Source organism: Ctenocephalides felis, unplaced genomic scaffold (genome assembly GCF_003426905.1).
Source record: "Ctenocephalides felis isolate EL2017-DRISC unplaced genomic scaffold, ASM342690v1 CF-g0.4_SCAFFOLD_03571, whole genome shotgun sequence".
Lineage (NCBI taxonomy): Eukaryota > Metazoa > Arthropoda > Insecta > Siphonaptera > Pulicidae > Ctenocephalides > Ctenocephalides felis.
In genome coordinates this window covers 68,193,068-68,205,056 of record NW_020539725.1, presented here as the reverse complement: position 1 = coordinate 68,205,056, position 11,989 = coordinate 68,193,068, and the positions used below count along the sequence as shown (strand labels likewise).

The window sequence follows — 11,989 nt, the reverse complement described above, 5'->3', positions numbered from 1 at the left end:
TATATACTGTAATTTATATTATTTTAATTTCTGGCACATCTCAGCTGCTTTTCGGCAATAATAATGTAGACATTTCATTTTTCTTATTCATAATCATAAAATTTACTATACATATTCTAATTTGTCTAGGTTCATAAGTAAATTGAATTTGTGGCAGATGATAGTTTTCATTTTTTTTCAATGCAAACAATGACATGTCGTTTTTTGCATTTTTTTCCATTTATTTCTACAATATTGCACATACATCGCAGTACTTTATAATCACATACATCCTAGAAAATTTCCTTCAAACGTCAGAAAGATTTATCAAAATCCGAATAATCGTTTAGGAGGAGTATACAGTGAGTGCTTGTAATTTAATATGAACTTTATATAATAGCAATAAAGCTCAAATTGATTCTACGTTTGTATGAGAAAAAGAAAAGGGTTGTTTTTAGGGTTTTCTCGGCAATTTCGGCAATTCGATTCTTTCTCGCCGTAAGAACGATCCGTGGACATCAACGAACATTTTAAAAACAGAATTTGCCAAATTGGTCCAGGCGTTGCTCAGTTATGCGCTTACCAAAACATTTTGCGATTCATTTTTATATATAAGATGTTATTCTTTGGCAAAATATTTGATTATTATATTATTCCCATTTTAACAAATTTTTCTGTTCTATTTCCAGTACCCTGGTAACATTGCTGACAATATGTACGACCAGCGATTCCCTGAGCACATCAGGCGGTCCAGGTTACTCGGCTGAACTGATGAGTATGATTCAAAAGCATTTCACAACAATAGGACGCAAAGAGCAAATTTACAGTTTTCCACAAACACCACACCATGCCAATTCGACAAAGAAGAAGAACCTTGTCCGCCCAGCAAATATAGGACAGATTCTGGTAAGTAATAAATAAAAGATGATAAAAAATTACTTTGGTAATTGAAAATTAACCTTTAATTTTTTTACAGGTGAATGCAACAATGTCAGACACAGGCATTGGGGAGCTAGTGGAGATATATTCCTCAGATTACTCAAACCAGATTATGCCAATGGTAAATTTAAATATTAATATTCACACTAACACCTAAATCACCTAATTTATTAAATATTACTTAAATTGGGCAACGACATAAGCTCAAAAATATTAGGTAAAATTGATCAAATATATAATGAAGTCATTTAAGTGAATAGTTTATTATTAATATAGCTTAGTTAGCTTCTTCGGATCTTAAAGTACTCGATTTTGAAGTAAAACTTCTTTAGGAGCTACTAGGGTGTAAATCTGTTAGAATGCAACGGAAATAGCGTTACGCCAGAGCTGTACGTCATTCGCTTTCGATGAAATCTTTTCTGTACGGGTTGATTGTGATTAGTCGTCGTATCACGTAGATAGAGATCTGTCGTCGTATGCGTGCCGATATCAACAAGGAAATCAGCATAAACATTTTAAGGTTACATGGTAGTAAAAATCTTGATTCAATGAACAATGCCTGAAACAGAACAATATTTTACCCTGTTTCCTTGAAAATAATAAAACAAATTAATCATTTGTGCCGTGCACTAAACGAAAGTTTATTGAAATAGTTTCTATATTATTCGTAGCTTCTATAAATTTTTGAAGTTATTAGAATAGAAAATATTTTTCAGACAAGACAGATATTACAGCTGCTCAAAGAATGAGATTATATCGCCAGCAAAAAAGTAAAAAAAAAAATACAAGCAGTCAATGAATGCATGTTAATTTAATCACATGAAGTTCTTCAAACACAATTATTACATGATGATTGAAGTTGCAAAAACGATATTTGTTTAGGCGTTGTTTAACATAATCCACTGTGTGAACGAATATTATAGAATTTATTAATCAGCAATTACTTCAAAGGTTCATTTCTAAATGCTAATTACAATGACAAACCGATCATATCGTATTTAAAGTGTGATTTTAATTACATTATTGCTTTGAAATATTATAAATATTTTTAATGTTATTATAAATATATAATTTATAATTTATTATTATATAAATGTGTATAATAAATAGCTCTAATAAATGTGTGCACCACGAGTGTTACCATATTACTAATAAACATTATTCAAAATTGTTATATGATGTATTTATTTTAACTTAAATGCCATCTCGTACAAAAGCAAAAAAGTTTTACTTCAATCGCGGGTGAACCTTACAGGCCCTTTTTTTTAAAATATTTTATTTTTGATGTCCTTGTTAATTATTACGTATAGAATAGAACGTAAGTTAATAATATGTTCGCCATAACATTAGTCTATTTTACGGTAAAATTGGCAAAAATTTATGTTAGCAACTGCAAACTTCACTGGGAAAAGAAAAATGTATAAAATTGGAAGTAGACAAATAAATATTGTATTAGGTGTTGGGAGTTTTCACACTTCTCCTTTACAAAAATATAAGAGTACATAATAAGAGTAATACAAAAGAAGTCAATGGATATATTTAGGTCATAACAAATTTCGAAATCGAAATATTCAAGACTAAGATATCTTCTCAAAGAGCATAATTTCAATGTTTAAAGCAAACAGAATCATTTTCCGACAAACCCTATATAAATGCATATCAAATTAAATAAAAACAATTTTTCTAGATTTTTTAACACGTTAATTGCCATATCAGTCATATGTGTATAACCCTATTATATGTGTCTAACCCTAAAAATTTCTGGTCATATATGTGTGACATAAAAAATAGTGGCAAATTTTCTTGTCATTTTTTTCTTTTTTGATACATTAATAAGTAATTAGCCGATGTAATGTTTTTCTTGATTTCGAAATTACAGAAAAAATTCTCATATAGGTATTTTATTTCCAGGTATCTCATCCCCAAGAGTGTCCGTGACGTCACATGCCTTGCCTGGTCCGCGACAGCTGACGTCATTGTTCAGACACGTGACACCAACACCTCACCCACATGTGACGTCATTAGTCGCAGTATGGGGTGAATTGTTACATAGAGAATTGGCTGAACCAACTCAACAATTACAAAATGTAAGTCAATGTAAATGCAAATTTACATGTAGGGTAGAGCGGGGCTAGTTAAGCATAGGGGCAAGTTGAGCAATCGAAATATCTCGAAAACTATTCACCGTCCGTTTAGGCATTATATGGCGGAAAGATAGAGGTTTGGGTGAAATAAACATCCCGCGATCGCTAGTGGCCGCTGGACAAATGAGTGAGGCTCACGGGCGTTTTGTTTATTTTGAGACCAAAAAGTAAAAAAGTCATTCATCACAAGTTTTCGTCTGGTTTAGTCAAATGTTATTTATTTTTAATCAGGTAAATGTTATTGTTCCATAAAATTATAGTACTTTTAATATGCACAGAAATTCTGGGTATAATTCTCGCGGTTTATTTATAAACTCACTTTTATTTTGAATTTCCGAGTTGGGGTTAGTTGGGCATAGTTGCTAAACTTGTTCTGTCACTAAGACAATCACCATTAACGTCCAGAAATTAATTATTACTTTTAAGATTTAAGCTAAGTCTATGAGTAATAATACAAAGAAATAATGATTTTAAACAAAAATACTGAATATAATGGTAAAATAATTCCTAAGATACGATATTGTTTTGTTGATTCTACTTTTCGTTAATTATTCGAAGCAAATTACTATAAGTATTGTTTTCTCTGTCAATAAAGACAATAAATATAGAACTGGTTATTAAAAACTTATTTTATTTCATCACTAATCGACATTGAATCTGTTATTTTATTATACTTTCTTAGTGCTTAACTTGCCCCACCTATGGGGTACATTGAGCATAGATTGCATTTGAACAGCTTTACTTTTGCCAAAAACTAGTAATAACAGTAAGTTTTACTTATTACCAAAAACTAGTAATAACACTTTTGTTAAGCGATAAACAACAAATCTATTAAGCCGTATAGCAATTAATTGAGACTTTTCATTGAGGAGCTACATCCGTTTAAGTAAAAATTTGCTAAACTAGCCCCGCCTTACCCCAAGTAATTGAAACAATAACAATTATGCTCAATAAAATAAACTTTCTCGCATAAGACGCGTTTTTGGCCCAGAGAAAAATCCCACGTATGAAATTCAAATACAAGTGTCCTAATAATATAATAGGAACATCAACTCATCATCTTAAATCTCAAATTTCTCAAGAAATTTTATCATAAGTGTAATTCTATTACCTTCACACGTAATGAATCAAAATAACCACAAAGTCCTTAAATATCTTTTAATCTTTTAATGACGTCTTTTTTAATTTTACAAACCATGTTTGGCGTGTTACCCGCTGTCGTAACTTACGAGTTTTTTTCTGCCCACATTTTGGCAATGACACATTTATTGAAAACAACAATCCATTGTTTATCATAATTAACAAATGATGCAAAAAAAATTTACTATAATTAGGTGTTTAGTTTTTGTTCGGTCGAATCAAGTAGATAATTAATGGCACCTACGGTAGACTTTATATTTGCATTTTAATGGAGTTTGCGCGAATTTTAAACAGTTTTTTAAAAATGGTTTGAAATGGTTTGGATTTTCATTAGTTTTGCATTAGTGCAGGTAATAAATAATTTTGGGTTTATTAATCACGTGATCACATTTTAAAGAATTTTTCTTAACACGTCTTTTTTATCCTTGGTGATATTTGAAAATAACACCCCTGCTTCTACTCAAAATCACATGTATTTTTAGTACCTAGGAAAATTCATAAAATTTTTGAAAATTTTTGAATTTTGGGATTTTTTTGGATTTTTTTTTAAATTCAAGAAAACACACTTGATATCTTATTATACTTTTACCCACGTGAATATTTCGTGTTTTTTTGACTTATAGTCCCATTTAAAATAATTAGTAACAATAGTAAATATTTTAAGCTTTACTAATAAAAAATAAATTTGATTCTGTTTTTTTTCGATCAAATGGATAATGTTTTACATTTTAGTATAACTATGATTTCCAAGTTTACTATATTCTTTCCATTACATTTTAGTACAAGTAAATCATCATTTCTCCATTCAAATGTACAATAATTCTACCTAAATTACTACAATTTGCATATCATTGTCGACTATCATGGAAAGAATGATTTTCTCTTACTAATTTGCAATGACTTATCTCTTAAGTCTCTGACATGAAGAAAATATCATAATTTTCTTCATTACTTTCTCATCCACAACAAAATAATAATAAGGAATTTTGTTCAATGAGAAAATATATACACTTTATTTTTTAAATATTTAATACAAAAGAATACAAAAGTCTTTATACTGCGGTATAGTATATTAGGAATTCTGATTATTTTTTTATGGATTTGGATTGCAAATTGTAAATTGTATTGATTTTTTTAACTTCCCGAAGGAGAAGTTTATGTTTTCATCAAAAAATCCGATTCGCTAATTTTATGTTTTCTCGACGTTTCAAGCCATTCTGAATCGAATGAGACCAAATTTGGAAAAAGTATGTGTGTGTGTGTGTGTGTGTGTGTGTGTGTGTGTGTGTATGTGTGTGTGTGCGTGTGCACCAACAGATTTTTTGCCGTAAATCGACGTTTTCTCGAAAACGGCTGGGTCGATTTCAAAAATTTAAAAGCCATTCGATGTATCTCGACGAGAACTATTGTTTGTCAGTTTTGTGCGACGATCGGCCAAGCCGTTTCTTTATAAATGGCAGAAAAGTGAAAAATTTTTCGTCTACGTTTTAGCCCGCAATTCTGAATCGATTTTGAAAATTCAAAAACCGTTCGAAAGATATTGGTTGGGAATCGTGCTGATTAGTTTTTGGTAGAGATCGGCCGGGCCGTTTTCTTGTAATAAAGTTTTTAAAAAAAAAAATTTGACGATTTTTATGATTATTTTTTTGACGAAAGATACCATAGTTTTCTAGGTCATACTAAAATATTACGGCCCTACGACAACTGGTTCAGCTTTAAAAATTCGTCAAAGTTTGCAAAAATCAATATGGTCTTTTTGGCATTTGTCAAAATTAGACTTTTGATCGACGTTTTCTCAAAAACGCCTGAACCGATTTTAGAAATTGAAAAGCCATTTGATGTATTTCGGTGAGGACTATCGTTTGTCAGTTTTGTGCAACGATCTGACAAGCCGTTTCTTTGTAATTCGAAAAAACTTTTCGTACATATTTAAGCTCATCCTACCGAACCGATTTTGAAAAATCAAAAACTGATCGAAAGATATTAGTTGGGAATGATGCTGATTAATTTTAGGTGAAAATCTACCGAGCCGTTTTCTTGTAATTAACTGTTGAAAAAAAGTGTTAAATTTTCGTCGACATTTAAGCTCATCCTACCGAACCGATTTTAAAATATCAAAAACTGTTCGAAAGATATTAGTTGGGAATGATGCTGATTAATTTTGGGTGAAAATCTACCGAGCCGTTTTCTTGTAATTAACTGTTGAAAAAAAGTGTTAAATTTTCGTCGACATTTAAGCTCATCCTACCGAACCGATTTTAAAAAATCAAAAACTGTTCGAAAGATATTAGTTGGGAATGATGCTGATTAATTTTGGGTGAAAATCTACCGAGCCGTTTTCTTGTAATTAACTGTTGAAAAAAAGTGTTAAATTTTCGTCGACATTTAAGCTCATCCTACCGAACCGATTTTGAAAAATCAAAAACTGATCGAAAGATATTAGTTGGGAATGATGCTGATTAATTTTAGGTGAAAATCTACCGAGCCGTTTTCTTGTAATTAACTGTTGAAAAAAAGTGTTAAATTTTCGTCGACATTTAAGCTCATCCTACCGAACCGATTTTGAAAAATCAAAAACTGATCGAAAGATATTAGTTGGGAATGATGCTGATTAATTTTAGGTGAAAATCTACCGAGCCGTTTTCTTGTAATTAACTGTTGAAAAAAAGTGTTAAATTTTCGTCGACATTTAAGCTCATCCTACCGAACCGATTTTAAAATATCAAAAACTGTTCGAAAGATATTAGTTGGGAATGATGCTGATTAATTTTGGGTGAAAATCTACCGAGCCGTTTTCTTGTAATTAACTGTTGAAAAAAAGTGTTAAATTTTCGTCGACATTCAAGCTCATCCTACCGAACCGATTTTAAAATATCAAAAACTGTTCGAAAGATATTAGTTGGGAATGATGCTGATTAATTTTGGGTGAAAATCTACCGAGCCGTTTTCTTGTAATTAACTGTTGAAAAAAAGTGTTAAATTTTCGTCGACATTTAAGCTCATCCTACCGAACCGATTTTGAAAAATCAAAAACTGATCGAAAGATATTAGTTGGGAATGATGCTGATTAATTTTGGGTGAAAATCTACCGAGCCGTTTTCTTGTAATTAACTGTTGAAAAAAAGTGTTAAATTTTCGTCGACATTTAAGCTCATCCTACCGAACCGATTTTAAAATATCAAAAACTGTTCGAAAGATATTAGTTGGGAATGATGCTGATTAATTTTGGGTGAAAATCTACCGAGCCGTTTTCTTGTAATTAACTGTTGAAAAAAAGTGTTAAATTTTCGTCGACATTTAAGCTCATCCTACCGAACCGATTTTGAAAAATCAAAAACTGATCGAAAGATATTAGTTGGGAATGATGCTGATTAATTTTAGGTGAAAATCTACCGAGCCGTTTTCTTGTAATTAACTGTTGAAAAAAAGTGTTAAATTTTCGTAGACATTTAAGCTCATCCTACCGAACCGATTTTGAAAAATCAAAAACTGTTCGAAAGATATTAGTTGGGAATGATGCTGATTAATTTTAGGTGAAAATCTACCGAGCCGTTTTCTTGTAATTAACTGTTAAAAAAAAAATTAAGCCGTTTTTCATGAAACTTTTTTTGGCGATATACATCATGGTCTTATAGAACTTACTGTAATATTACGGCCTTACAACAAGTAGTTTAATTTTAAAAATTCGTCAAAGTTTGCTAAAATTATTATCGTTTTTTTTAAAGTAGGATTAATGAAGTATATTATTTACACATTTTTTTTTTTGATTAAGTCGATTATTTACACATTTCGGGAAGTTCATGTAACTTGCCTCAAGGCTAAATACCAAACCAACTAGTTTTCATTCACTTACAGATACCCATCTCAATTCTTAGGTTAATGCTTCACCTGATTTAACAAAAATATTGCAATACCCCTTAAGTTTATAAATTTATTTAATTTCAATTTAATTTTTTCAACAAATTTTATGTTTTTCTTATTATTTTTCAGACAACTTGTTGCAAAGTGCAGACTGCACATCCTGAATGCTACCATAGGGTGGATGGAGTTTGTATCGATTATATAAGATCAGCACCAGCACAAAATCAGGATTCTTGCAAATACAGTAAGTGAAATTTTAAAATTCCAAGCACATTTTATTATAATATCTAATTTATTCCTAAACTGCAAAAACCGACACGATAATGTAACAAGAGAGACAACGTCCATTTCGTTTATTAAATATAATAAGATTTTACTTATCAACTCTTTTTGGTATTTATTGCATATAATTTCATAAAAATCCGGAGAAAAATATAATCTGATATTTTTGATATTTTAAACACTATTTTTTACTATGGGGATTAAACTAGGAACCCTGTGATTGCAAGACCAAAGCTTGAACTTCTGCACCACGAGCACGGCTAGACCAAAAAGTAGTAAAAATAACGTATATAAAGTCATGTTAGCTATGTTTATTTTTAGTTCTAACATATTTTCAAAAATTCTTCATTCTTGTTAATTTAGTTAATTTGAAAGATTGAAAATCATAAAAATTAGGGAGTGGAGCGGGGCACAAAGATCCAATTCGACTTTGAGCAATTATAATGAAAAAAAAACAAAATACCACAAATCAAGCAAACAACTATCTAACTATGTTCAGTAAAACTCCCACCTACATCAATTTTTTTACAGTTAATTTTTTCTCACGTTTAAAAAACTATTCGAAATCAGAAATATTTCAAAAAAAGAAAATACTTTTTTTCTTGTTCAAATAAAAGGAAATAAGTTTTTAAATGTTTTCTTCGAAAATAAATATTAGTGTATAAATTTTTATGCTAAGAATATTTAATATAAGTACAGTTGTTATTAAGAATTTAATATTTACATCAAAAATGTAAAGCGCAGATAAATTATCATATTGTAGTAATGTGTTTTCATAATATTTTCAAAAAATTCAAAATTTTCAAAAAATTTAAAAAATACGTTTTCTTTAAAAAATTCCAAAAAATTTCAAACTTCTAAAAAAATTTCAAAATTTCGAAAAAATTTCTAAATTATCAAAAAAAAAATCAAATTAAAAAAAAGAACAAATTTCTTATAAACATACACAAAGTTGTTTGTAGAATACGCTCTTCGCCTAATTTAAAAAGTACTTATAAGTTTTGCAGTATGTTTTTTTAATAAATAATCTACTCGAAATTATTCAAAACAATTATTGATTATTTTAATTTTTCGAATGTTTAATTACGGTACGGGAAGTTCCAGCAATTTGCCTTAAGGCGCGATGCCATGCGCCCCACATATTAATCTATCTCTTGTAAAATAATTTTTTTTAACTTTTTAAATCTTTAAAATTAATACTTAAAAATGCTCATAACTAAAAAAACTAACAAAGGAAGAAATTTAAAAGATTTCAAACATGTTCTATTATCTTCTGATAGTAATGTCGTAAGAATCAAGGTGGAGACTGGTTGTACATTTTTTGCCCCCTACTTTCAAATATTGTGGTTAAAAAATTCTTAACTTTACTTGTTTTTGAGATATCGGTGGTCGACCTACCCTTCAAATAATTTATATTACCACTAGAATAAATATTTATTATTCAATACAGTTTATTCTCACAAGATGTTTAACAAGTATTCTACAAAAGTTGTCACTATCACAAAGACAGAGTGTTATAGATGAAGCATCAATCATTTTAACGACACATACTTTATTATAGTTTGACAACGTCATATTACATTGAGAAGAGAAATTTCACCTTTACAACAATGTACCGTTAAATATCTATTAAAACCATTATGAACATTGTATCAAGAACGAATAAAAAAGTGTTACAGTTATAGGTACTTTGATATATGATTTTAATTAGGAACAATAATCAATTGTTAGGGGAAAATTATATTTTCGCTGGAAAATCCCATATGCTAGTTTGCACCAAAATGAGAAAAAATATAGAGTGTATATATATATGTTTATTACCGAGTTGGATTTTCTGGTAAAAACATAAACTTTCCCTTAGGGAAGTTAAATAGTGTTTTCTAATATTTGATATGTTTAATAACCCCTACCATCAAAGGATATGGGGTTCAAAAAATTGTATATAAGATTACCTTATATACTAATTCATGTGAACTATAGATAAATTAATATAGTTAACAATTTTCAATTTCAATTCAAAGACTATATATTTCAGTATATAAAAGTATGTACATTGCACTTTATAACATGGGTTTTTTACCCGAAGGTATTGTATCCTTCATTGGATTTGACTTTACAAACAATAATTAATTCAAAATATATAAATAAATTAATATTTGTGTGACAAAAAAAGAGGAATGAAAATTTATCCCCAAAAAAAAATCACATAGCACTATTTATAATAACACATAATAACACAAAAAGAAGAAAAACATAATAAAAATTTATTCATTCTAAGGGAGAAAATTTGTATCGAGCCAATTTACGTTTACTGCTATGGGTCAATCAGTATATATTTTGGCATGGCGTGATTGCCATACCAAATATCGTCTCTTGTGTATTGGCCGAGGCCCGCGATGTTAATATTAGGATGATCCCCACATTTTAGGTAAAAATTTTTAGTAAGCTTTTTCATGTAGTCAAGTATTGTCGGTACGTCAGTCTGTTTGTGTATGTATTTTGAAGAGTAGTAATGTCTAGTCAGTGGGTCCCTTATTTTGTTAAGTACTATTCGTAGTGTCTTATTTTGTAATGTCTGTAGTTTCTGTAAGTTAGTCTTAGTCGTCGCGTTCCATGCCGGAGCGGCGTATGTCAGTATCGGTCTTATTAGTGTCAAGTAAAGTGTTCGCTTGTTCTTCACGCTTAGCGGGCTGTTCTGGTTCAAGAGAGGTCTCAGTAGATTTAACATCCCGTAAGCCTGTCCAATTTTTGTAATAATATGTTTTGTGAAGCTGAGTCTATGGTCCAGGGTCACACCAAGATATTTGACATCCTTCGACCACTCAACTTCACAGTCCAATACTTTAATTTTGTCCAAGTCAGTCAGTCTAGTCGTGGCATTTCGGCTCTTTGTAAATAAAATTGCCTCCGTCTTTTGCGGATTGATTTGATCTGCCATTTGTCAGTATATTCGTCAGCTTGTCTATGTGTGTCTGTATCTTTGTAGTCAGTAGCGTCGGTGATCGTGATGATTTGTATATGGCAGTGTCGTCAGCAAACGTCAGTAACGTTGTGTCGGCGTCAGTGGGTATGTCGTGAATGTAGACGTTAAACAAGGACGGTCCCAGGATCGAGCCCTGCGGTACTCCCGCCGTCACTTGTTTAACCGTCGAAAGTCCGTTGTCTACTTGTACAGTGAAGTTACGGTCTGAGAGGTATGAGTGTAAAGTTCTCGTTATGTACGGTGGAAAGTTGAGTTGGATAAGTTTATGTACAAGTCCGTCCATCCAGATGGTGTCAAACGCCTTCTCAAAGTCGAGTAACACCAATCCGGTATGGTTTCGTCTGTTGAAGTTGAGTACTGTATTTTCTATGAGTTTTGTCAGTGGGTGTAGTGTAGAGTGTCGTTCTTTGAATCCGTATTGTGTGTCAGGTATAATTTTGTTGTGTCTTATGTGTTTGTTAAGTCTTTTGAGTAGTACCTTTTCGGCTACCTTACTCATTGTGTTGAGGAGGCTGATCGGTCTGTAGTTCTGTGGCATGTCTGGCTGTTTCCTTGGCTTCACTATTGGAAATATGATGGAGGTTTTCCAAGAAGCGGGGAAGCAGCCTTTTGTCATTAGTCTATTTATTATGCGCGTAAGTAAAATGTAGGCGTTCGTCGG

General features: G+C 30.9%; 1 protein-coding gene across 1 annotated transcript in view; it reads left to right on the top strand.

Annotated features, from left to right (window-relative positions):
* LOC113386612 overlaps positions 1-11,989 on the top strand; it is a 33,325-nt gene that overhangs the window by 4,675 nt on the left and 16,661 nt on the right. Inside the window, 5 exon segments of the mRNA XM_026624381.1 lie at positions 669-733; positions 785-885; positions 956-1,039; positions 2,830-3,005; positions 8,193-8,307. Coding sequence (XP_026480166.1) covers positions 669-733; positions 785-885; positions 956-1,039; positions 2,830-3,005; positions 8,193-8,307 — 541 coding nt within the window.